Raw genomic sequence first — 27,538 nt, 5'->3', positions numbered from 1 at the left:
TTTAAAAAGCTGTATTCAAATGAAGATGTGGTCTAAGTCATTTGTGCTTATTTTCAGTTAAAGCTGACATATAAGATGTTCACTGAGCTTTCGTGTGAAATGGGGTTGTATCATAATCTTGAAAATGAATTCCCTTAGAAGTTGTGATCTTCATTATAGCCCCATTCAAAGCGTCGTCTTCAATGAGTGTTATTAATCCATTGGCAATCATTGATGGGCTAAAAATAAAGGAAACATCAGGGTTTTAAAATTAAAGAATGAGGCATAATTATCACATTGTCTTATTTTTGAAGTATCTATCACCTTTAACATGTAGTAGGGAAATGTATATCGTGCAGCTATTGCTACCTTCGTTTTTTATTCAATTAGGTAACTAAATTATAAATTTAGTGGTAGATTTCCACACCCACCCTTCTGTTATTTTATAGCAAGGATCCATAAATTTATATTTATTATTTACATTGAGTAATTGATTATTTTTCCATCTTTAACCTATCAGTAGAATTTAGACTTATCAGATAGAAATGTTTATTAGAGTAGAAATTTGAAGAATTGTAGCTAACATTTACTGAACGTCTATTATTTATCTGCTACTGTTTTAAGTACCTTACATACATCAACTTATTTGTGGACTTTCCAAAGTCCCCTAAGTTTGTTTTAGTATTATCCCCATTTTACATGCAAGAAAATCAAGGTAACTAGAGGTTGATGGATAAGTTCATGGTGGGTGTGGTGGAGTCAGGATTAGATCCAGATGACTCCATCCTGTGAGATGCCAACTGCTCTAACTCAGACATGGTTCCCCAAACATGTGTGTTGATCAGTTGTTTCTTAGGAAAGTGGTTGAAGTCGGGGGGCATATTTAATTTCACAAAGGGTATGTATGAATATTGCTTGGAATTTAGGCAGATAAGGTATCATTGCTTCCAAAGACAACTAAACATCACCTTTTAAAAAAAGTATCTGATCATGGTTGAAGGTATTAATGATGCATTCTTTATACCTAAAAGCAAAATTCATGATGTGTCAACATATTCTGTTCAGAAACCCAGAAGAAGTATTTTTTTTCAGAGATTTTGTCAAACCAAAACTTTGAAGCTTGCCTGAGTTTCTAAAATTTAAAAGCTAATTTTTTTCCTTTTGATTGCTTATGTCTAGATAGCACTTTGCTCCATTGTATAAAGGAAGATAGGTATAGTTTTACTTACTCCAAAATTCCATAGTATTTCATCATATCCTTGATATGATCTGTGTATTCTATATATTGTCCCATGTTTTCTTCTTTTTCAATGGATTTGAGGATGGGTGTATTAACAAAGCCTGGGCAAATGGCATTCAGTCTCACACCACTGTTCATGAGATTAGCAGCCATCTGCCAATTGGAAGTAGAAGGTTGCAGATTTCAGGAGTTTTGTAAATGTATAACATAGGATAAACTGATAATTAAAGCTAGTTAAAAGACTGATGTGAAAAGTACTAGACAGCTATCCTAGCTATATAACGATGACAATGGTAAGGCTGACTGGTGGCAGAAAGTAAAAGAATACATAACTAAAGTGCTGAACTAATTCTTGCAAGCCTCACCTAATTACTTTTTTTAAAAAATCAATATTACTGGGCAACTCCTGAAAATACTTGATTATCTAAAGCACTCTTTATCTACTGAACACTGCAGGCAGCTAAAGGTAATAAGCTGAGGCTTAGAAATGATATCCCAAGTTTTCTTTGAAATTGGGGTTGTATTAAAGAGAATACTTACTTAAAAAATACTGTTAGTGGAAAATTTTAGGACTTTGATTGATTCTAAAGACACTCTTAGTAATTTGCACTATCTGGAAGACAATTTTAATTATTTTTAGACTAACCTTTGGCTTTTATTTGAACTATTTATAAAACCAAATGTAAGTCAATTATTTGTGGATTCCATTTGCTTTCTTGCTAAAATTTATTCATAACCCCCCTAATCAATATTTGTGGTGCTTTCAAGGTTTTCTGTGGACAAGCACAGAGTAATAAGAAATTTGAGTTGCCCGATGTGGACTAAGGTCAAATAAAACGATACTCTGCTTTCTTGTTTCAGCTCTTACACCATGAACAAGTGTCCTTTTCGCGGTACTTGCCCATGTTTTTCTCATCTTTGTGCTTGTGTTGGTGATTTTGCTATCTGAAATGTCTTCAAGGCATAGTGCTGAAGTGCTATCTAGTATTTCTAAGTGCAAGAAGGCTGCAATGTGCCTATGGATAAAATACACATGTTAGAGGAGCTTCCTTCAGGCATGAGGTATAAATGCTGTTGGCCATGCTAATACAATACATATTAAACACAATGCATATTAAATAAGGTGTCTTTAAACAGAAATATACATAAAACTAGGCTATGTGTTGATTAGTTATTCAAAATGTTGTAGCCAGAGGTTCACAGGAACTTAACCCTGAATTTCCCCTATGAGCAACAGTTTAGTACCCTCTAATTCAGTGTTTGCAAGTGACTTTATAGAACATAACTAACAAATAATGAGCATCAGCTGTACAGGTGTCCAGTCTTATAACTGTAAATGCAACAGTTCTGGTCTTTGCTTTGTAGTAGTGTTATGTGGTCATTAAAAGTTGAATTAAAGATTAAGTCTTCGCAAATTAAAATTTCCAAGCAATTTCAATTAAGAGTGTGAGAGCTGCCAATCTTCCTTTTTGACTGAACATTTACCATTCACCATCTGCTTTCTCTATCCCTAGCGTTTCTTGTTATCAATGATTTCCTGTTCGTCTGGCCCCTCTCTCCATTTCACCTAGACTAACCACTGTAGAGGTCTCCCAACTGCTCTTTCCTTTTCTGCACTTGTCCTCTCTCATACATTCTTTCTGAATCTCTCTTTTTTTGTCTTTTTTTGGTTTTTTTGGCCATGCCACGCAGCTTGCAGGATCTTAGTTCCCCGACCAGGGATTGAACCCAGGCCCTTGACAGTGATAGTCCTAACCACCGGACCACCAGGGAATTCCCATACATTCTCTAAAGAGCAGCTAGAATGGTCTTCTTCAAATGGAAATATAATCTTGTCACTCCTGTGCAGAAAAGACCCATTGACGGCTGCATTTAGAATAAAATCCAAGCTCATGACCCTGACTCATAAGCCACCTTTTGTCTGGCTTCTGCTTACGTCTCGTCAATCACCATGCTACTTGCCCCTTGCTCATCAGGCTCCATTCAAGCTGCCCTTTTTTTTTTTTTTTTTCAGTTATTATAAAAAGGCACTTCATGCTATCAATGCATGTGGTCAGTTAGTTCTAAAATAGTTTTCTAAGCTCTGTACACTTTCACCCTAGGTCTCCATGGAGACAGCATCCTTGACAACCCTATCAGCTAAACGCGGGCCGCACCCCTCCTTCCATCCTCCACGCTCTCACTCATTTTTACCATATCTTCAGGGACAAGTAACACCTGGGGCATACTGCATGTTCCATTTAAGGAAGTCTTAAGTTAATGATTTTTAAATTTGGAGTCAATTTCAAAAAATAAAAAAAAAAATAAGGAATATCTTCCCATTTTTTACCCTTAAGGATATTTTTCAGTAACCTGTGTTTAGAATCTACTTCATTTTTAAATTGTCTATTCTAGGGACTTCCCTGGCAGTCCAGTGGTTAAGATCTGTGCTTGCAGTGCAGGGGGCACGGGTTTGATCCCTGGTCGGGAACTAGGATCCCACATTGCCGTGTGGTGAGGCCAAAAAATAAATAAATAAATAAAATGGCTAATTTCATGTTAATATAAAATTATCTATTCTATATTTGGTCCTTTACATGATCTGAAAACTATTTTTAATAATAAATACTGAAGTAGAACTTATTTTTCTATCTTTAATCCAGATGTATTGAATTCTGACTCTGTTGCCCTCTACTTCATAGAACTCGTGCGTCACATACGCACAGAAAAGAGAAAAAGAGACACTGCGGTCGTTGTATCCTCACCGCTGCCGAGCGTGTGAATCCAATTATGCCATGTTTGGAAGCACAGTAAACAGGCTGTTGTGCAACAGGCATCAGCCCTGAGACAAACAAATAAAAAACAAAAACACTTTTATTAAAAAAATAAGCAGACAAACCCCAATACTTGCTATGAAAATGAATAATTTGTGCCTGTTCCATTTTAACATTAATCTAGAAAATACACTAAGGTAATCACTGGACAACTTTGTAAAACTCACTAGTCCAGGCATAGTTTATTCCTCCTATAACCTCTCCTATACTGTCCAAAATTTATGGTCAGTAAGCTACCGCCTAGGGATGTAGCCAAGAGTGGTACATAAGTTTTTCTGCTTCCCTGATGAAGTCAAGAGAAGTCACTGTTATCTAAAACACCGAAAGAATCATCTTGAAATCCAGTAAGTTACTACCTAACTTTCAGTTTTTATGTCTGGATTTTTAAAAAGTGTATATTCTTTATTTTTTAAGGCTTCCAAATGGCTGAAGGAGTTTAAACTGCTTAAGCGGGATCTGGAGAGCATTATTTGTCTTCATTATAAGTTGGTAAGCATTTCCCTGTCACGAATTGCACTGAACAATGCCGCTAAGTGTTTAAGAAAATTAAAAGTTAACTTCTTTTGATTCTGATCTGTAGCAGATGCCTAGATCTTCTCATCCCATGACTTAGGAAAAGAAAACCAGAAATAAAAATGTTTGATCCTATTTTATTTCCTTTCATAATTATGTACTCAGCAACAGAATTCAAGCAGCTTTAGAATTGGCTTAATTTTCCATTTACACACAATAGTAACTGCTCAAAAATACGATTAAATCCATGGTGTGGAGAAAAAGTGGTACTGCAGCAGGTATGGCATCTTTTCTCTCCTATCTCCCAGCCCGACGTTACCCCCTCCCCGCTACCAGAAGAAACAAAACAAGAAAAACTGATTTTGCTGTAGTTATTATCACTATCAAGCTTATTTCTCATAATGGTCAATTCTCTATCTCAATCAACAGTGAAACTTTTAACTAGAGCCATTTGTACATCTTGGCTTTTAACTAATTTCTTGAGTTAACGCGTTCTACCATTTTTAAAATTTGTGATTTCTCCAAGGAAGAGCGATCCCTGATTACTTTAATGTTATTAATGTCAAATGTCATGATACTACTGAATGATTCTGCTGAGACGTGGTCATCTCCACCCAGCTAACTAGTCCCAGAACCCCACCGATGGAAAGCGTGTTGTACCAAAGTGCAGTAATAAAGGCGGACCTTAACCACTCCCTGGGTGCCTGCCAGGCCTCAATTTATGAAGTACGTTTGCTCAAGAGCAGTTTAAATCCCTGGGGATGGTAGATCACACAGAGTGCCTCCTCCCAATGATCTCAAAGTATGTAACGTGGTTCTCATTTGTTTTGTTTTTTTCGGTTCAGTAACATGTGTAAGTTAATTACGTTTGTCAGTGTCAGTCAACAAGAATTCATGATGCCTCCACAGGGTGAACAGGTGTATTAGGAGATCGAGATAAACAGAATAAACTGGTGCAGCCAGGCGTTGCTGCTTCTTGTTCTTGTAAGTTAGTCACTGTTCTACCCGCTCCTTCAATGTTTATAAGACCAAGGTAGTGGCTATAGGTGGCATTCACGGACAGCAGGAAATGCAGAGTGAACCTGAGTCAGAGATGAACTGTGGACAGCCACAAAAAACGCAAGGATGTCAAAGATGAATGGGAATGAATTTCTGTTACGTATGTGCAGGCACTGAGCTTCCAAACCCAAACTGGTTCAAAGTGTCACAGCAGCAAAAGAGAGCAAATACTGTTGTGTTGGTTCTGTCTAAGAAGCCAGCTGCAAAACACATACTTTCCTTTAAAGGTAGAATTGCAGATGCAATCAGAATTTGTTTGCATTTTTAAAGTGGCACTTGGTTTTATGACTCTCGTGGCACTCCAATGACATTTTCACTGCAATCCTGCAGAATGTTTCCTCTTGCATTGCTTTCACTCTCTGGCATTAGATCAAAGGCTGCATAAATCCATGTCAGACATTCAGAAATCAAGCATCCTTTTAAGATATTTTTACAGCTCTTTGGTATAACTGGCATACAATAAACTGCATATATTTAAAGTGTGTGGTTTGATAGGTTTTGACATAGGTCTACACCCACAAAACCACGACCACAATCAAGATATGAACACAGCCATCCCCTAAAAGTTTCCTCGTGTCCCGTCATCCTGTCCTTCTGCCTTTCCCCTCCCCCTAAGCAACCACTGATCTGTTTTGTGTCACTATAGATTAGTTTGCCTCTTCTAGAAGTTTATATAAATGTAATCATACAGTGTAAACTTCTCTGTCTGACTTCTTTCACTCAGGATAATTCTTATGGGATTCATCCATGTTGTAATGTGTATCAATAGCTCATTTCTCTTTCTTCCTTTTTTTTTTTTCTGAGTGAATGGTATTACACCATAAGGATATACCTATCAATTGCATATACATTGCTCTTTTGATAGATATATTCAGTTTTGGGGTCTTATAAAAAAAGAGAATTCTATTTTTCAATTATTTTATTTAGGCAAGTTGTAGTTAATTTAGTTAAGTAGAGAGTTTTTCTTTATCTCCCCAGTACATGTAGATTTTAACTGTGGCTCCTTATGGTTCAAACCGGTAAAGATGTGTGGGGCTTTGTCCCCAACTTGCCAACTGACTTTCAACGTAGAAGTTTGCTCTCTCTCCCTCAGTTTGCTGCTTTGAAAAGGGAGGCTGAAGGGAGAGAGAAAAGGTGTTTTTTTTAAGGCTTTTCTTTTTGACAATGATTTTAGTTGGGGTGGAAATGTTTCAGAAATCCAACATTTTCTATTGGGTCTCACGATCCATTTCTCCCTTCCAAGTATAACATTACTGCTGTTGTGGTCAACTTCAGTATCGTATTGTTTAGCCATACCTCTGTTACCAACCTTAGACCTGTAGCACCAACATATAATGTTTCCATTATATGTTGCTTCAAATAAAAACCTGTTCTGAGGCTAGTAATAAGGGTCAGCTCAGAGAATTGTTCAGGGTGTGTCTGATATGACTCTGGGGACACCACTCACATGGTAGTTTGTGGAGATTGTGCCCCACAGAGTTCCTGCAGTTTACAACCTGCACAACTGTACATGGCAGCCCTCCATGGTAGAGGAGGATGACAGGGCAAGAGACTGAGAAGGCTGAACCAGTGGAGGTAGGAAGAAAACAAGCTAAGCATCATGTCACAGAAATTAAAGACGGGAATATTTTAAGAAGCCTAGAGTGGTTACTTGTATCACGTGCAGAATCAAAAGAGAAATGGCTTTTCTTTGAGATATGAACGTCTCAAAATCACTCATCTAAAAATAGTAGCCCTCTTGGTTTCACCTCTTTCTCCAGCTGCCTCTCCACTGCTGCACAGCTCACCCTAACCAGGCTTTCCTCTGACCAGTCCAGTCCAACAGATGTTGTGGCAGTTGCCAGTGACGGACGTCTGCTAAGGCCAGGTCTTCATCGTGCTTGATACTTTGCTCAGTAGCAACCAACACAGTGAATTACGCTCTCCTTGCAACACTTCCCTCCGTACGCTGGTGTCCTTCCACCTCACACTCACCAGCAGGTCCTCTCCACGTCCTCTGCCGGCTGCTCCTCCTTGACCAGACCCAGAAATAGGCCGGGGGACCCGAGAGCTGGTCCTGGTCCTCTCTGCTTTTCTATGCACACTCTTTCCTTAGGTGACCTTATCCACTCCTGTGGATGAAATTCATTCCCTCCATGTCTCTTTCATTCTCATTCTCTCTCTCTCTCTCTCTCTCTCACACACACACACACACACACACACACACACACACACAAACACACATAATTTTCAAATTTAAATTCCAGATGTCCAGCCAAGATCTTTTACTCTGTCTTGAGATGGGAAATTTAGTCTTCTTCCCTTAAAATACAGTGTGTGCTAATTCAAAAGGTTTTATAGGAGTGAATTCATTTTAGAAATATGTGTTTGGTACCAAGTAAGCGCCAAATATAATGAAAGCATGTTTTAAATAGTTAGTTGAAATGTATAAAACCAAGGGGAGGATCACCATTTGACCAGAATGTTATTTCTTATACTACTTAACCATTTAAAAATGTCCTTTTAATTGAATTAGTCGAGACAGATTATAGCACAGTAGTTTGGATTTGGGGTGCCAGACTGGCTGATCTCAAATCCTGAATCCACCACAATGAGCTCTGTTACCTTTGGAGGGGTTGCTGCTGCGTACCATGGTGTTTTTCCTCTGTGAAATAGAGTAGTAATAGTAGCTATTGTGAGTCCTGAATGAGCTAATTTACATAAAATACTTAAAACGGTGCCTGACACATAATAAGCATTACTGTTTGCTATTATCTTTATATAAATGTAATCATTTTTCCTGAAGATGAAACATCTCAAGTCTTGTTTATTGTTTTATTTACCTGTTTACCCACATCGTACCTTTTAATGAAAATGTATCTTTTGCACTAAAATGCCACAAATCTGGTACAGCATCCTAACTGGGTTTGGTTTCCGAACCTTGGCAAACCGTGGACTCTTGCTAATCCTAATTCAAAAGTATTACAGAAGTGCATTCATTTAAGAACTATGTATTTAGTAACTTTAACTACAAAGGATATTGACGTAGTATTTTAAATCTGCTCTATTGAGAGCCCCTGGAGCAGGGGTAGGGTAGAACTTTGATATCTGACCATCCAGATCACCCCATCTGACTTCACAGGGAGTTCTGCCAGGATAGTGACTACAGGCCCAGTTGCTGGAATGAATTTGGATTTTTTAAAATCTTGCAAATTAATTCCCATATGCACAGCAAAATTATATCGTCTTCATGTTAAAGGATTTAAGAATAACACAACAACGGACTGAGACCATGAGAGAACAGTCTCTAAAAAAAAGTCATTTTGTTTGACGTTGTGAGGAATCCTTAATTGTGCTTAAAAATGGATGCCTTATATTTAAAAAGTTAAGAATAGATTTTCAATACTTATTTATTCTGGGCCCAGCACTCTGCAAGTTTACTTAAAGAATTGTGAAATGGCTCTCTCTCCAAAATACAACACGTGTAATTAGTTGCAGGTTTATTTCCGTCCTAACTGTAGATTAAGAAAAATAATCTCAACAGAGGGAGAAATTCTACCCACGAAACAGAGAAATATTTTCTACAGCCACTCAGGATAATAACACCAAATGGCACCGACTGATGGGATAATTATGAAAAAAACTTTTAAATACCTGAAAATGACACATGTAATTATAGAACAAATAAAGAATTCATTTGGAAAAGTAAAATATCATTTCCCTTTCCACATTAGTTCCTCTATCTTTGATATTCTTTCTACCTGTATTTACAAAAGATAACTTTAATATCTACATTTCACAGAAGGTAAATCGCTCAAAAAGTTTTTGTGCAAAAAACTGAAATCTGCTCAGACGGCAGTTGTACTGAATCCTTGAACATATTTCCTTTTAAATGGATAGAAATTATGTAAGATAGACTATACAGAAGTGCTAAAGAAATTCAACTTAGGAAAGGAAATTGAGAATCTAAGGATCCTGATCTTTGCATGATAAACTTGAGTTCAGCAGCTGTGCTAAAAAGCAGGGATCGAAATTCCTCACATTTTCTTTACAATCAAAAAAGAAATGGTCTACCCATCTTTCTGTGGTTAACCAGCACTTCTCTAATAAGGAAAGAAAAGAGAACTGGTGAGAATCCATTTATCTGTGTTTGTGCAGAAAGTGGACCAAAGTAACTGGTGGACTTCCTTATTAGATGCTTTTCCACACAACAGAACACCTTATCTGTGGCTGCTTTTTTTCCCCTCAGTCGCATGCTTGCCATTAACAAATTATGTCTTAAAGTATGATCTGACATAAAAAGTGGCATAAACTTCCACAGAGCGACTACATCTTCTGTGATAAAAATCTTTCCAGAAAGGTAACCCCAGCAGCACTTTCCAGGGATTGTTAATTCTCAGAAAGTTGTCCCTAAGGGCCCATCACAATCCCCCTTCCTAAAAGTTCAGTGATTCCCTACGCTGTGATCAGAGGAAACCAAGATGAGCTTTCTCAGCCACTCAAAGAATGTCCCTGTGCAAACTAGAGGCTGGCTCCTCAAAGTGTGGGCCAAGGACCAGCATCAGAATTGCGGGATCCACCCCAGACTTACTGAGTCAGAATCTGCCTCTAAACAAAGCCCGTAGGTAATGTCTCTCATGTTGAATTCTAGAAGACTAGTCATTTTTCTTAATAGTCTTTGTGGCTAGGAAACCCTAAATCTTTTATCCGTTCCTCAAAAGGCCAATTTATAAATATTTAGACTTTCCTACTGATTCCTTTTCGTGTGTGTCTTCTTAATAATTTTAAGCCATAAGACAGCAAAACGGACACCACAAAGACTTTCGCTGGTGCTAAGCGAGGGAGGTGGCCCACGTACTCATAGCCGTTGACATCTGACCAGTTAAGATCCAGATAATGCAGATTCAGCCGTTGTAGGATATACACTAAAATAGAGCAACATAAAATTGCTTTTATTCCTTCTGCTAATCCTCACCACCTTTCCCATGTGCTGCAGCTTGTTTGAGAGGAATTGTTCCACTATAAATTGGAGGTAATTAAACGGACTTCTATCGCAGGGATTTGTAAAAGTTAAATGTGATATCGTAGAGCCAATAGTTCATCACAGCACCTGGAACTTGGCACTTGCTAAATATGTTAGTCCCGCTTCTTTAAAGCAAAGATAGTTGCAGAGGGTTGTACCACGTGATTACCTGAAATTTCTGGTCTGCTGTGACATTCCAGTCCGACTGATCTTGAGGCCACGTGAGTTCTACAGCCTTGTACCTCTCACTGGGCTTCTGTTTCACCTATGCCACGCTGACTAGTGCTGCCATGTTGACGAGACGCGGGCGTATAGCCCTTGGGGTAGAAACTCTGCCAGTTACTTTCATAGCCCCATTTCCCTTCTGTCCATGTTTAACATGTTTGGTTAACTTGAATGTGTTATTTAAAGTGGTAACTTTAGCACTTCTACTGTAACAAACTAATTACATTGTTGTAGATACAACTTAGAGCTCAAGTGAGTATGTCACTGGGCTGGTTTTTAAGACATGCTAAACAAATTCTAAGATTTTCAAGTATTTTCTTGAGACTCTAACGTTTTCAATTCAGAGCAGATACGACCTTCGTGGTGTCACTCACGAAATGCTACCGAGTGACTTATTTTTGAGGCATAGCAAACACCAAGACCTCAGTAGCTGAGCAGGTGGGAGCAGGGTTGGTGGGCAGACTCCTTTTCCTGTGATGACTACTCTTCCTTTCCCACTAAGTGTAGAAGAAGCATAATTGACTCCTATGGGATGTCTCATGGGCGCAGAGCTGTTTATCTGCTTTAAACCAGACTTCACTCTTCTCTCTTGTTCAACTTTTTCTTGTTTGATAGTTAAGGATGGATGTGGTAAAATGAGTGCAGGTTTATATATTATGTTTATAGACAAAAACTCGTACAGAAGAATCTATGTGGTTAAACAGAGGTTGGAACAACTTCCAGGGCTTCCAGGGACAAGCACACCCTTCCCTCAATACACCGAGGAACCACTCTCCACTGTGACTACTCCTCTGTTTGTTCAACTTATTAATTGCATCTGATACTCGGTCTGCGTCAGCGGTCATTACTCATTAACTTCTCTGCCGAAACCAATGTGTCAACTTGAGGTTTCATTATGACACTAAATGATTCTGCTGGATCTGTGCAAGAGGTCATGGGATGGACTCTGGTTGGGTTGAATGTTAACCACCATTCCTTCAGCAGAGCGACCAGTAGGGGGAAGAGAGGGCAAGTCTGAGAGGAAGGGATATTTGGAAAACACAGAGGAAGCAAGCATTAGAACTACTCTTCCTACAAATTTATTTGTCCATTATCCCTCATATAAGCTGAGGAGTCAAAAAAAAAAGAATTACTTTGACTCCGGTAACCCCTCAAAAGACTTTTTTGGTCATCTGACCTCTGCCGACATGCTCCGACTTCAAGGGAACAAAATTGTTGATATGATTTCTGAGGAAAGTGTGAGGATGTGAGACGTCTACATTTATCTTCTGCTACTATTACAAAATCCTGTATTTTTATCAAACTGATCTCATTATGGGAAGAACAGAAGCTCTTGGTGAGTGGATAAAATTCAAGACAATACATTTTAATACTCTTTGTGAGATGAGGACACCTCAGTGACAAAGCCCAGGGTCAGAGGAGGGGTAGCAGGGGCTGTCTGGATTGGCCAGAGGCAACAAGGAAATGGTGTAGATGCCACAGGTATGGAGGACGGGCATTATGAAGGTACCCAATCAAGTATAACGGACAGAGACGAACTACTGAACCATGATCAACAGAGTTACCCTGCCTATTGGGAGGAATATCAGCGGGAGAACCAATTTGCTTTGTTTGTTTGTTTGTTTTTAAAATAACTTTATTGGAGTATAATTGCTTTACAATGTTGTGTTAGTTTCTGCTGTATAACAAAGTGAATCAGCTATACATATGTTCCCATATCTCTTCCCTCTTGCATCTCCCTCCCTCCCACCCTCCCTATCCCACCCCTCTAGGTGGTCACAAAGCACCGAGCTGATCTCCCTGTGCTATGCGGCTGCTTCCCACTAGCTATCTGTTTTACGTTTGGTAGTGTATATGTGTCAGTGCTACTCCACTTTAGACTGTTCTGCTATTCACTAGACTGTAAGAGTGTCAGAAAGGTAATTCAAAGCCAAAGTGGTCTCCTCGTTGAATTTATATCCATTCATTGTTTTATCTGCACGATTAGAGAAGGATCCACACAGGGTTCCCAATACTGGCTCTGAGATAGGTAAGAAGAAAATTCACACCCAGGATGGGTACTGTGACAAAGCAAGCTCTTAGCCAAGAAAGCCAAGTGGACATCTAATTGTAATCCCTAAATTACTCTTCTCTATGGCATGTTTTGACTTGTGATGTTGGTAAGCTCCCCAAATGGTTCCAGGGCTTTACTCTGTGTGTGTCAAATGGGGCAAAAGCTTAAGCTTTCGCTGAAGGTTTAATAAATAGTCCTGAGATTAAAGTAGTGCCCAGGAGGCCTGAAGATACTAGCAAATCGCACTGGCTTAATCAAGTTACAGGAATTCAGTTTCTCTTTCTTTATAATTAGGCTAAGATAGAGAGACAGACTGACAGACTCATAGATAGAAGAGAGAGAAAATCAAGTGGTTAAGAGCAGGGGATCTCGTATCAGGCTGCTAGCATGAGAACTGCAGCTCCCCCGCTTCCTTGCATGTAAGCTTGTGCAAGAAACCTAAGCTCCCCAGGCTAGGTTCCCTTATCTGCAAGATGAAGATTATAGAATCTACTTCACTGTGCTGTTGAGAGTATTAAATGAGAGAACACACACGCAGTGTTTAAAAGAGTATCATGCAAACGGTGAGTGCTCAGTGAAAGTTAATTTTTACGATATATTTAAATATTTTTATTGGATAAAAGGCAGTACTACCCTGCATTTCTCTATTCATGCTCTTTGGGGCAAGTAAGCCTCTTCCGGTACAGAGGCTCTCCCAGGGAGTCCTACATTGATTCAACCCTGAGGCCTTCTCTCTTTCCTGAGATTGAAATCAGTGCCTCCAATGATACAAGGTCAAGAGTCTCCTGGTATGGTGTTCATGGTTCTCCAAGTGTTACCAGCCCCCTTAACTTTAAGAGAGAATTCATGGAATTATGTCTTAATCACCACCCTAGGTTCTTTTGTACATTTATATTTGTATTAAACTATTAAATATTTCTTATTAATTCTCCAATCATATATATTTTTTTCTTACGATTTCATTTCAAAATAGTGTAGATTTAGCCGTGACAATTTGCCTTTTGGGTTCCAGCCTCTGAGAATCTAAACTTCAGCCCTCTCTGGGGCTGAATATCTCTTTTAAGTATTGCCCATGCTTTCACCTTTTAATGTACTCTTGGACTTGAAATGTTATAATTTATAAGTAGATGACATGTTAGGAAAAATAACCAGATTACCCTGAACAATTTATAGAACTAGGGCTATAATAACTCTAGGGATGGCATTTTTGTCTTGAAGGAACTCAGAAAATGAGATGCGGGTTTACTTTTGAGAACTTCTGAAGAGGGAGATGTCTAAGTTTCCACTCGTGCTAAGTTCACAGTGGTTTAAAGACCATCTGACGATGATTCCTGGAGGAATGAGAAAAACGCTGAGCCTCAGACACTAGTGTGGTCACAGGTACCTCCAAACCTGACTCCCCCAGTGCCACTACAGCCGGGAGGTGGAGGACAGGATGGAGGGGGGGTGGCGAGGAACACCGATTCTGCAATTACCACAATAACTGAAACCAACCAAATGACTGAAGAAAGTCTCACTGTTTTTTGGACACGAATAGTTTAGACTTGCTGTCAATATTGGTCAGTGTTCTAAAATTTCATGATTTCACTTTAACTATTCAAGACCCATTAATGATTTTTTCCTAGAATTTTCAAAGTAAAGTCTTTCTGCTCCAAAAGTTCCTGCCAAAGGTTTATAGCTAATACTGAGTAAGACGACATCAGCTGATCGTAAATCACACTGCCCCGGATAAAACACAGTTTGGATTGCCCTTTGTGGCAAGGATGATCAGCTCTCCTCTGACATCCACCCTTAGACACACAGCTAGACTACATTTCCCAGACTCCCTGTCGTTAGGTGAGCCATGAGGTCAAAGCCTGTAGGAATGTGAGCGGAGTGAGGTTTGCCATTGCAGGGCTGGGGTTTAGAAGAGGAGCCACACCTCCTCAGGGTTCTCTCGCTCTTTCTGTAGGAGAGAAAGGAGTCCCCCAGTGCCAGCGTAACCCTGGAAGTTCCACGCTGAAGAGCTTCTGCCAGCCTGGTTTCCCAAAAGACTGCGTACAGAAGAGGTTCCCTGCGGCAAGGATCTTGCCCTGGGCTGATATATGAGTGAGGAATAAGCTTACGCAATGTTTAAGCCATTACACCTTTGGGTCTATTTATTATTGCAGTTTAGCACTGAAAGGAGGTGGAATATGCCACCCAAAATATGTCACATGGGCATAAGGGTGAATTTGAGCTAAAGGCACTTGTAAAACAGCAGGTGCAAGGGAGCACTTTAATCTCCCTTTTCTTCCTGAAAGCAGGACACAGAATCCCATGGAAAAGATGCTGTCCTGGTACCAGAAGGAAAGAAACCTTATTGCTGGAGATGGGAGTCAAGGCCAAGAGACATCTGTACAGACGTTGTTAAAATAACTTTATCTTTCTTTAGTCTCCCCATATATTTTAGTTACTTTCCCACAATTGCCTTGCTTTGTTCAACCTAGTTTATAAACACCGAGGCCTTGCCATTTCTTTGGGTCTTCATTTTCCTATGGGGGCTCTCGTGGACGTGCAAAAACCTGTATGCTTTGCTCCTGTTTGATCTATCTTGTGTCAATTTCATTCTCAGGCTGGGCCAGAGAGGCTGAGAAAGTAGAGATCAAGTCTGGCTTCCCCGACAGTATATCCCAACTAACTATATATGCCATATTTTAAAATTAGACACGCTTACTAAAATCACACAGGAGTAGAGATACCTTAACTTTGTTTTAGCCCTTTTTAGTCTATCAAAGGTGCTTTTACATGTTTTACTGCTTAGGAATCTCACAATAACCTTTGACAAATAGCGACTCTGGGAAAATATATATACGTTTTTTTTTAAAATAGTACTGCATAAAGATAACTTTAAAAAGTCACAATTTAAGATAATAGGAATAAACTTAGAGTTTGAACTTCTGATATTATACAACAGAAAATTCCATAGAACCAGTTAAAAAAAAAAAAGGAAACCAAGTTTCAATTTCAAACCTGAGTTGATAATAAATACACTTTGAAGAGTTACTTTTGTGGTCCCAATTACCAGTAAGAAATCATTATTAACATGATAATTGTCCTTACCTGCTAAAGAGGACATATTAATAATGATGCCACCTTCACCTCCATTTTGCTTGCTCATGTAATCCAAACCCAGGTAGGTTCCACTGATGACAGAAACCTAGGCCAGGGACAGAAATGGGAAAAGCAACAGAGCTATTATACTTCATCATACGGTCACACACCAACGTTTTTATTGCTATCCCAGACACCGAGGGAGATTCCTGCACATGTTATCAATGAAAGATTTTGAAGTGGCTGTGTTTCTTTAAACGCATTGACTGGATTCTCTTTTATTTGCCTAAACTTGTAGAGCTCATCACATCTCTGCAAAACTTCACTTAGTTGCCTGCTCTTGAGATTTTATGATAAAGGTTCTATTCCAAGTGTCTTGTTACTTTCACTAATCCTCAGCATCTTCAAGAATTCTGTATATTCTTTTTATTTTCTAAATACTGGATACAAAATGCATTCACCCTTCTTAGCACACCGTTCTGTTGTCCAACTGTTCCGCATCCATCTGCTGTTTCATTCTGTTGGATCTTGGAATATGTAATAATGGATGCCCTTGATTTCCTACACAGTTTTCATTTCCTCCTTCTATTTTGCATTTGCATCTACTTCTCCTGCATGTAATACAGAGGAAGGTGATCTCCCCTGTTTTAGTGCAAACAGCGATTCATCTATTTCAATCACAGAAATCCCATTCCCCTTGCCTGTGACTGGTTTAGGAGCCAAATGTGACCATTTCTGGCGAGACCTGAGAAGCAGTCAGCTGGAGGTGGGGTCTGGGTTGGGGAGGGTGACGGAAGAGGACTCTGCGGAGAAAATTGTCATTGCTTTTAAGAAAACCAGGAAGAAATGACTGCGTTACTCCTTTTTCATTGCTTTGTATGGGGGCGATGGCTGGAATTAAGTTATATTGATAGCATCTTTAAGAGGAAACCACCATGATGGCTGGCAGATGGGAATGAGATCTGGGAGCTGCGGCATCAAGCAATCCTGAACTCTGTGTCGTATGAGATCACATAGCTGTTGTACCCAGTTTGAGCAAGGGATTTCGGTTCCTTGGACATATGGTCTTCAGTAATGAAATCACTTCATTTTGTTCATCACTCCTGCAGCTGTCCTTTTGAAAGCTTACTCTGCTTTGCTACTCACATCCATGTATAGGCACCTTTTTGGTTTTATTCTAACATTTAAGAATTAACCACTATCAAAATCAACTTGTGACATGAAACATATTTGAAACCTTACATTCCCTTTTAGATTTAAGAACTCCTCTCCCTTCCAACTCAGACTTTTGAAAGGTGAAAATTTGCTTTCCACATCTTAATTCCTACGTCTCTCATTCTTTACAACACTGCAAAGAAAATGATACAACAGATAATGAGATAACGAGTCTGAACCTGAGGATATATATTGGTGGTTACCTTCTTTTTATTTTAAAAAGTCCTTTTGGAGTTTTTTTGACAAGGATCCAGAGTTGCCTCTCTACCTAACAGTAGTTCTAGCACAAAAAATGTAAGCTGAAGATTCTATTCACTTAAGCCATGCATCAGTTTGATATTAAGTAGGCTTAGGGAGAATGAGTAAAACCTGCACATGATTCCCTTTAAAAAGGAAAAACAAAACATTAATGGTTTATATAAGAAGGAAAAGAATGTAGATGGCTGAAATTACTGAAGTCAGTTAGATTCTGTGTGTTTCTGCCCAAGTCTCCAGCATGTCGGAACAGAATTTCTGTTTATGTGTATTGGCGCTACGCTTTTATTCTCAGGTATTTACAGCTTTGCTGACACCTGCTTTTGTGTTTTCAACATCTACAAGATGCAGCCAGATAGAAAATTTGGGAATGTTTTTAATTTTTTTTTAAAAGCCAGATTTATTTCCTGGTTTTTGATGGAGAAGGCAAAGGATTATCCTGCCATCCATTATCAGGTTAAGAACTGAGTAACTTTTCAAATGAAAGGCTTCTTAGGATAAACCTGCAAGACAAAGGCTAAGGTTTTAGCTGTACATATAAGAAATTTTCACCTCTTTTCCTTTACTTTGACAACCTCTTCCATATGCCAGATCATATATTAATGGAATTGTTAGAAAAACATAGAATAAAAATGTTTCCTAAATATATTTGTGGCCTTTTGGCAATGTTTATACATTGTATAGATTGGGTCATTGTAATATCAAGCATCCAGGGAAAAAAAGAAAACAAAAATTACAGATATGTTCTCGCTACAAATACAAAAAAGCTGGAATCTATAGTATTATTTTAGTCCATTTTGTAAAGGTAGTTAAAATTTTGTATTTGACTCTCAAAAATAGAGGAAAATCCAATGTCTACTTTTACTTAGTGAGGATAAATGAAAATTCAATTATTGACAAAGTGATATAATTAACACATGCTTACTCAACATTTTTAGTTACGAAGAGACAACTTTTACATGTAATACTGAAATTGTATAGTATTCCAAATGTTAACATACTTTTTTTTTTTTTAACAAGTTAAAGCATTCTATAACTTAAAACCACTCTCATAAATTCCCCTATCCTGGAAATAATTCTCTAGTAATACAGATAAATGATAAATGAACTTGTTTAACTCCTCTTATTAGGCATAATGTCTTCCTATTATACACACATATATGTATATATGCTCCTATAACATTTGTGTGTATGTGTGTGTATGTGTGTATGTATTTACTACGGAATTTTCCTAATCTGTCATTTCCTTTATTTAATTTCCCTCCAGTCTGCAGTTGCTTTTAGTTTATTTATGGTTCTTGTGCTACACTGTACTTAAAGCAATTTTTTAAAAGATTCTGTCATCTAAATCATGAAACTCTGCCTTTCAGGTTTCTTGTTTTTTCTCCAGCCAGTTCTCAAGGGATACTAGTATAGATGATCATTTTTTTCCTGAAACCTTTTCTCATCTTTTATTCTTCCATGTTCAATCTTTTAAAATTTCTGCTTATTTAGGGGGTAGATATGATTGTCTTCCCCCTTGCAGAAGCTACTTATAAAATTTAGCAAGCTCTCCCTAACTATAACATTTCAATGGGATCTTTAGATATGGCAGAGTAGCAATAACAGAAAGTAGTTACTAATTTAAGGTGTAATCAACACCCTTGGGAGCCAAGAAAAAGGAGTACACTTGACAACACTGTTTCTATCCATTTCCTCAACTCTTCATTAGAGGCAGTATAGAGCAGAGGGGCCCACCTCGTTTAGAAATGAGATAGTGCGAATGAAGAAAATGTAGGTTTTTAGTCTCTGGATGAGAAATGCAATTTATTGAGTGACCGCTATGTAGTAGCACTGTGCTGGATGCTTCATTACAAATTATGGTTTATTGAGGCTTAACCAACCTTAGAGGTAAGAGGATTACCTTCATCCTTTCACAAACTGGGAAATTCAAGATCAGAGACATGAAATAAAAGTTCATGAATTTTAAATTCAGGTCTGAAACAAATCTTTTTTAAAATCCCCAACAATAGCCACCTATTTTGTTTAATTTTTATTTGAATATACTAAAGGAGTCAATGTAAGTTAGTCATATGTCCAAATTAGGTTGTAAGTCCCATCTGAGTGGGAATGAATTATTTAGGTTTATTAAAGCTTCAAAAAGTAAAATAAATACATTACCAAATGGCCTTATCAATATTCAGAGTTAAGTCTACCTCTGCCCAATGGCCAGACCAACCTTTGAGAGTTATACAAAGACTCATTCTTTCCTGAACATCCCCTGTGAGCCTGAGCAGCTATAAATAAGGCAGCTGTGGCTGGTTTCAGAGTGAGGAAGCACAGAGGAGCCTAGTGGAAACAAAAGGCTGGGAAGATGTTTACTGTATCTCTTGTGTGGGAAGAGAGGTGAGAGCTGCTGTCTGAAGAATAAAGAAAGGGCAAATTTGCTAAGGAGTAAAAGTGGAAGGACATATATACTGTTTGTCATACACTGTTTGCAACACTGATGTGTTAGGAAACCATCCAAACATTGTACTGAAACACACAAATGAATATCCATGTATGCAAAATATCATAGAATAGCAGTTTATTTTTCTAATACACTTTAATTGAACATCTATGTATGCAAAACAAAAATTTTCTGCCTTCAAAGAATTTACAGTAGACTAGCATAAGTTATACATGTATAGAAATAATTCTAATAAAATTTAAAAACTGACATGCCTTATAAGGATGGTATAAACTATGTTGTATAAAATTTCAGAAGAGGGAAAGATACATGGTGAGGTCCTTTAAGCCGTTACTCTCTGACATAGACAAGAACATGGAAAAATATGCAAAAGACCACACAGGGAATTGTACAAGGAGGTAAATTACATCCAGAGCAGAGTTGAAAAAATTATTATACAAACCACACACAAATATTTGCATTATACTAACAGAGATAATCAAGTTCTAAGGATAATGATCGGTCAGACTCTAATCTACTTTTGCAATGGGTGTTGTAAGTAGGAGGGGAAGTAACTTGTTTTTAAGTTATATATGGGTAACAAAGGTTATACCTTGTTCTTTTTATGTAATATTAAATAAATGTCATCAGTCCCTGGAGTTAAGCTAAGGAGTGGCCTTTGTCAGCAGAGTTCAAAGAAAAGTAAAGGCCAGCTCCAGGAGAGTGAGTTGTAACCAAACAGGGCAAATAAAATTCCCGTCTTGCAGAATTTTCTATTTGCAGATAATGCAGGAACTTTCCAGATTGGAGCAGGTGTTTATTCACCTGTATATTTATTATATTAAAGCAAACATGCCCTCTCTGCTGGATGAAGATAGATAATTCGAATCCTATTACCTCTGAGACAATCTCTTCACTATTTTCATGTTTCTTTATATTAACTCTAATCATTGCACATGTTTTCTGACAGCTGATTTCTCAGAAGAAAGGCACAGTAGGTGCCCATTATGAATGCACTGAATATAGGAACTTTATACCCTAGGGACCTCTATCTATAAAATATCTGTAGTTTTACTGATGAAACTAAAAATAGTAGTGATGTTCTAGGGAGAGAGCTGCTGTGTGATTTGTGCTTTTTCATTAGCATAGCTTGATTCAAAAAAAAGTCTTGTCACTTTATGTGGTTTTGGAGAGGGGCATACGTTTATAAAAACATGTTTTTAAAAATTCCTGCAGTTTCCAATTGGTTGCATATTCCAAAAAAAAATTATTTTAAATCTGGCAACCAAAGGATGTAATGAAGTATGGTTCATAATAAGTCAGGAATAACCACCAAAGTTTGCATATAAAATGTATGGTTTTCTTACCAGCTGAAGAAAATTAAAGTGATCCAATGGAATTTAAGACAAGAATGGAAAAAGAACATAAACAGAAAATTTAGTGAACATAAAGTATGAACTAAAGTGGAAGGAATAAGTCCTAACAGAAGAGTAAAAATAAATATGAGTGGCTTAAATTCACTAATATAAAAAGCATTTGTTTCTAGATGTGATTTGAAAAATAAGATCTCACATTATACTGTTAGCAAGAGACAAAATTCACATAAAAGGTTACTTTCATTTTCAAAATAAAGAAATAGAAAAAGATATGCCTAGGTAAATGTGAATCAAAAGAAAACATAGGGTACCAATATTATTTCTGGAAATACAAAACAAATCAAAATTCACAGGTTGCAAATGGGGCTACAACTTTAAAAAATCAAAGATCAGTAAATTATAATCACCAGCCATTTATGTAGAATTCACACTGACAGAATGACTGAAAGAGGTAGGCAAGTTGACATTTGTCATTTGAGATATGACTACATGCTATTCAGAAACGGACAGATCAAGGAGATAGAAGTAAGGAAAGGAATAGCTGACAGCCAAACCAAATAGAAATATTTTAAGAAAAGAAAATTATAAGCTCTTATCATTTATAACAGAGAGACACAAATATAAAATTAAATTAGGTATTAACTAAGCAAATTCAATGGTATCTTAGACATGGATATACCGTGATAAAGTAAGATTTAGCCAAGAGATGTAAGTATGGTTCACAGTATGAAAATGTTTCATTTTATTTCACTACATTATTAGCCTAAAGTAGAAGAAAATCATAGAATTATCTCAGCTCAGGAACAGCAGTTGTCATGTCTCTAAACACACACACACACACACACAAACACACACACACCAGAAAGATTTTGAGGAACACTTGAAAAGTAGGTTTTAAAGTTATTTTGAACTATAATGATATCCAGGAACACTTGAGACAAATTTTAGAAAGAACTGGAAGGAGAGTGTTTGTACTTTAAAATAGTACCTTTTGTTCTGGGTCAAAGAATTTTAGGCATCTGTCAAGCTTGTACCTTATCAAGCTTGTACTTGTACCTTGTACTCACAGATTCAGCTTTCTTGTGAGTTAGGGTAATTCTCATTACTCCTATCAAGTTATTACAGTTAAGTCATTACTCATGAGAATGTCAATTCAAGTCAAACATTTATTGACTAAGCACTATCTTCAAGGTATTGTGTTGATTACTGAGAGAAGAACAAAGAAAAACATCACATGGTTCCTGTTTTTAAGGAGTTGGATGTGGTGAAGTAGGGACCACTCCCTGTGCATTTATACACATACAGCTGCCCCTCTGTACTTTACATGTGCCTGCTTTGCAAGACTAGTAAGAAAGACCTTACCAAAAACAGGGTGACCCCATGCCCCGCCCAGCTCTGACATTTGACTTTAGCTAAAGTTTGTTACTAAACCCCAATATCTTATGTCAAGTCTGTTTATAAAATAAGATAATCAGCAAGCTTATGATACAACGAATAAAACAAATTTTATTTCCTTATTCTACATGTTTACAATTCAAGGAAGAGCTAAATAATCATCAAACATTGTGGGAATTACACACACGCATGCACACACACACCGGCATTCAGGATAAAAATCTTAATAATTACAGAGTCCAACGGTCACTTTAGCCTTGTTTTCTGTTATAGTCCTGGAATTAAGATTTATTTTTTAAGTATATAAGCCAGGGGTTGGAAATTTTTTTTTTCTATAAAGAGTGAGATGGTAAACATTTCAGGCATTGCACATCATAGGGCCTCTGTCACAATTATTCGATTCTACCACGGTAGCATGAAAGTAGCCAGAGACAACATGTAAATAAACGACCTTGGCTGTGTTCCAATGAAACTTTATAGACACTGAAATTTGAATTTTGTATATTCATATATTTCTTTTTTTTCTTCTTTTTCTTATTTTTTCAACTGTTAAAACATGTAAAGCCCATTTTTAGCTTGCAGGTCACAAAAACAGGTGGCAGGCTCATTTGGCCTGAGGGCCATAGTTTGCCAACTCCTAAGTTATACAGTAAACGATGTTTTCTTCTCATATTTCCTTTTAATACTTTAAGACAGATTTATTTTCATAATTGAAAACCTCAAATGTCTTCCTATTTGTAAAAGGAAATGCTTTTTTCCCCAGCTTTTTATAACTTCCCTTTTTCTATATTGTAGGTCATTGTATTGTTTCCATGAAAAAAACCCTTTTTTCCTTTTAAAACATTTTATTAAATAATTGTAGACCATGAACATGGCTAAGACAGCTTACCAAATTAATTTGCAGAGTTTTTTCCCAGTTTTTCTCATTATTCACTCCAGCATTATTCACCAAAATGTCCAGTTTTCCAAAGTGGTCTACAACTTTCCTAAAAGTATCTAATAAAAAAAAAAAGAAAAAAGACATCATAGATACGTTCTTATTTTGCACAGACACATTTATCACAGTCTATGCCCGGAAATGAGGTTTTAATTCATCCACCTTTCTCGTGAAAGTTATACTCTTAGACTGTGACTTCCTGCCTTGCTTCTCAAGTGTGGTTTGTGAGCCAGCAGCATCAATCAGTATTACCTGGGAACCTGCTAGAAACACAGAATCTGTGGCCATCACAGACCTATGGAATCGGAATCTTAACCTTAATAAGATCCGCAGATGATTTGTATGCACATTAAAGTTCTGTAAGCAGTAACTTAGTGGTGTAAATTTTAGAGAACTGAGCATCCTATGCTAAGAGCTCTTAGAAGTCAGTCTGGGCAGCCAGCATCTCTGTCCCTAAGAAGTTACTGAAGCTCTGTGGCTTAGACTATGACAAGCATCCCTTTAAAAATAAGCCATATTTTCTTCATAAAGTGTCATATTAAACAGTTATGTATCCAGATCCATTATGATCATTTCAGTGCATTTGGATATCCTAGTAAGTCTATTTTTCATTCAGTTGATTTTATTTGATTATTGTAACTTCGATGTTTGCCTTTTCTTTTTCTATTTTGACAGCTTTGTATTGCAAGTTTGTATAACAACTATGTTCAACTAAGGTCAAGTCTGCATAGATTCTGAGGTTTGAAGGTCCCTCATTACGTTGTCCAACCACATTTCCAGTCCTTGCAAACCCTCCTTGACCTTAAAATTAGGCTTTACCCCTTGGTATTGAGAAACATTATTTCTCAAAGTAGCCTTTTACATAGTTCTATTGTTTCCTTGGGCCTTTTACCACTGGTTCTAGTTCTATTACTTGAAACTGTAGATAACAATTGCGGTTATTCTTCCAAATGATAGAAATGTGTTCTCGGATCTTGGGTCCAACATATGAGTTCCTTGAAAAAAATAGATCCGCACAAACTTTATATTGATTGAAATAAAATTAAAGAATTATTAACAACCACCAGACATATTGAAGATGGCATGGACTAATTTGCCAAATGGATAAATTACTATGCAAGTTAACTGCCAAAAATATTGCCAAGACTTTCTAATATGTACCCTTTACAGTACCTTTTACTGTACTGGAATGGAAAACAACAGAATATATAAAAACTGTTCACTTTTTCAAAGAATCTTTAAAATGCTTCTTAAGATCTCAAATTGATTCCAGAAAAGGTCCTCCAGTAGAAAAGATCTAAGGACTATTATTATTGTTAATTTTTGCATTTCATCTTAAATATATTCTACTCTTCAGGACTCCACATCCACCTTACAGGAAATTAGGTTGTCAAATATGGACGTCTAATTGCTTCTTTTCTTTTCTTTCCTCTTTCGGTGTCCACTGTATTCCTTATACTCTGCCCTTACCGATGTATAACACACCAAATTATACATCGGTGTATTCTTCTTTATAACACACCACTGAATTTTGGGCTCAAGCAACTTACAATCTATTGATAACTCTTGCTGACATTTATATGCTGTGGTACTCTTTGTAATTTGCCTAAACTCTTCAGGTTGCATTTTTCATCTGTAAGTCATCTCCAAGAACTTTTTCACCTCTGTATTTTTATTTCAGTGAAGTCTCTTTGGCCACATGTCTAAGCAGTTTTAAAAGTTGTAGGCAGCATTAAATCCTGACACTGGAAGAGCCAATGCCATGTTTTCCTAAAATGCAAGTAAACGCTGATGTCCAGACAACATGTGGATTTCTCACAACCAACATGCCTTCTGCTGGTCACTCATTATGTGTCTGGTTTCCTCCTTCACAATCACTTATCCTTAAGGAATGTGTTTACAGTCAAGGTACTAATTTTAAATACTGGGAAGCAAAACAATTAAGGTTAAATGTCACATGTGAAACTACATAAATTCAGACAGAAATAGCTTTCAGGTGATCTATAGGGAATCTGTTCCCTATTCCATCAGCACGGCTGTTGGGATTTGACATGACTTTATCCCTGATGAAAACTATCCTGTGCAATCAGCAAAACTTTATCCTCCAGCAACTAGCACTATGTTTACAGGTCTCTTCTACTCATGCTTGTAATCCACGTTATAGGTCTTAATAACATTTTCAGATTTTAATTATATAATTTCCTTTAAAACAATTTCCCTGAACAGCAGTTGGTTTCCTTCTAACATATAGCTCCATTTTCACTCTCTCATGGAACAGCCCAACATTTTCGAAAAAACACACATCCACGTTAAGAACAGAAGTACCAGAGTGACTTTTATGAAGATATTTTTTGCCCCTTGACTAAAGATGTGTCTAATAATTTACTTAGTCTTTCAAAAAAACTTTGTGAAATACAAATATTTTATTTTCCCATTTTTCCCCAGAAAAATATGTATGTTTTTCATACAGATCTATTGGGTTTCTATATGACCAAATCTGTTCATTGTCTACACCAATACGGTCCCTGATATTTCACAACTAGATTGGTCTATTTTAAGTGAGTAGACGGAAACAGGAAAGCATTGAGGAAAGTCTGGTAGAAACTTTTCTTCTGCAATTCTAAGACTACAGTACAGCTATTATTGTTTTTAAAGTATCATTTCATAGGGGAAACACCAGAGAGAGCATGTGGTTAAAAGCATCCAGCACGTCTGTGATGACAACCCTTGACCTTTCATTCTAGTATGTTCCAAAGAGAAACACTGCCACATTTGATTGTCATTGGACTCTGTGTCTTCCAGCTTTCTGGGAGAAGTTGTTTGCCATACTCGCCTAGCCTACTTTGTCTTTCCCAGTTCCATCTGCAAGTTCAATCATTTAATAATTACTGTAGCAGCACCGTCTTGGAATACACCAAGGAATCTTGATTACATTATGTGCGGCCAAATGACTAAAATAAAAGGATTTCTCAAGCATGCTTGGCTTTTCTTCCCCCTTAGCTTTTAGGGCTACTGGGACGTCAGAGGAAACGTAACAGTCCCAGCTATCTCTTGCAGCTCAGAGGTAGCTGCTCTCCAGGAGATAGCCGGCCGCCCGCCCCAGGCTGGATCTCTGGCCTAGGGTTGCCTTCAGGTTGCTGCTTGCTCAAGGCCCGCTCCGCGTGGATGGATGGATTCCCCGCCCTTACCTCTTAGTTGTTCCTGATCGGCCACATCGCACTGGATGAAGAGAGTCTTCTGAGGTTCAAACTGCTCATCCAGGGCAGCTTTACACTTTAAACCTGCTTCACGATTCCAATCGACAAGCGCTACCTACAGACAAGAGGAGAGGAATCGAGATCCTGCGCGGCTCTGGAAATAGACCAACAATAAAGAGACCACAGGACGCTCCTCGTTTGGACCTGAGATGGGGCAGTTTACAGTTCGGGTTCTCTCCCGGCGCGTTCGAGGTCCGCTCGATCGCGCCAGCCTGGGCAGCTCTGGAGACTGCACGGCGGGCACCGGGGGCTCAGCCTCGGTCGCTGCCCCCATCCCCCGGGGCCCCGGCTTGGGGGCGGGTCTCGGGTGGGCCGGCGAGGTTCGCGCCGTGCGCCCTGCCTCGCTTACCTTGGCGCCCTTGAGCAGCAGCGCCTCGGCGGAGGCTCGGCCGATGCCCTGGGCCGCGCCGGTCACCAGCGCCACTTTGCCGTTCACGTGCATGTCGCCGCCTGCGCGCGGTGGGCGAGCTCGGCGTCTCCGCGCGGCCGCGGCTTTTAAGGACCCTGCGCGCGCGCGTGCTGCCCGGCCGCGCTCTCCTGCCAGTGGGCGGGGATGAAGCTGTCAAGCAGCGCCGGGCACCCACGATTGTGTCACCTGGCCCTGAGCGCTCCGGCTCCGCGATCTTTGCCTTCCTGACTCGCAGCCAAGCCCAGATCAGAGCCTCCCCTCTGCCTGTGGCTGCCTGACTGGCCGTGGGAGGCACCAAGCAGAAAGGGTA

General features: G+C 38.4%; 1 protein-coding gene and 1 long non-coding RNA gene across 5 annotated transcripts in view; one reads left to right on the top strand and one right to left on the bottom strand.

The window, feature by feature from the left end:
* HPGD (15-hydroxyprostaglandin dehydrogenase) lies at positions 1–27,485 on the bottom strand. 4 transcript variants are annotated; one of them, XM_061199484.1, is made up of 7 exons: positions 27,169–27,485; positions 26,751–26,874; positions 23,515–23,621; positions 15,966–16,062; positions 3,964–4,040; positions 1,209–1,372; positions 1–218 (listed from the first exon to the last, which is right to left on the bottom strand). In XM_061199484.1, the coding sequence occupies exons 1-7, from the start codon at positions 27,259–27,261 to the stop codon at positions 80–82; spliced, it is 801 nt and encodes a 266-aa protein (XP_061055467.1). In that variant the 5' UTR covers positions 27,262–27,485; the 3' UTR covers positions 1–79. The 4 variants fall into 4 exon arrangements, with proteins under 4 accessions (XP_061055467.1, XP_061055471.1, XP_061055469.1 ...); XM_061199488.1 differs by lacking the exons at positions 1,209–1,372; positions 3,964–4,040 and having other exon boundaries at positions 156–218; positions 27,169–27,482; XM_061199486.1 differs by lacking the exons at positions 1–218; positions 1,209–1,372; positions 3,964–4,040 and adding an exon at positions 6,536–6,719 and having other exon boundaries at positions 27,169–27,483.
* LOC133097563 (uncharacterized) overlaps positions 1–27,538 on the top strand; it is a 39,963-nt gene that overhangs the window by 2,537 nt on the left and 9,888 nt on the right. The window contains exon 2 of the long non-coding RNA XR_009702028.1: positions 4,447–4,521. This is a non-coding gene — a long non-coding RNA (uncharacterized LOC133097563). The remainder of the gene's footprint in view (positions 1–4,446; positions 4,522–27,538) is intronic.

The sequence above is a fragment of the Eubalaena glacialis genome, chromosome 9 (genome assembly GCF_028564815.1).
Source record: "Eubalaena glacialis isolate mEubGla1 chromosome 9, mEubGla1.1.hap2.+ XY, whole genome shotgun sequence".
Lineage (NCBI taxonomy): Eukaryota > Metazoa > Chordata > Mammalia > Artiodactyla > Balaenidae > Eubalaena > Eubalaena glacialis.
The sequence above is the reverse complement of the archived record's forward strand: the minus strand, read 5'-3'. Positions and strand labels throughout refer to the sequence as shown.

Excerpts from the sequence above, each read along its gene's own strand:
- HPGD (XM_061199484.1), bottom strand. The coding sequence starts at position 27,261 with ATGCACGTGAACGGCAAAGTGGCGCTGGTGACCGGCGCGGCCCAGGGC. Across the intron at positions 26,875-27,168 it reads TGCTGCTCAAGGGCGCCAAG|GTAGCGCTTGTCGATTGGAA; the intron begins GTAAGCGAGGCA and ends TCTTGTCTGTAG. Across the intron at positions 16,063-23,514 it reads AAACTCTGCAAATTAATTTG|GTTTCTGTCATCAGTGGAAC; the intron begins GTAAGCTGTCTT and ends TCCCTGGCCTAG.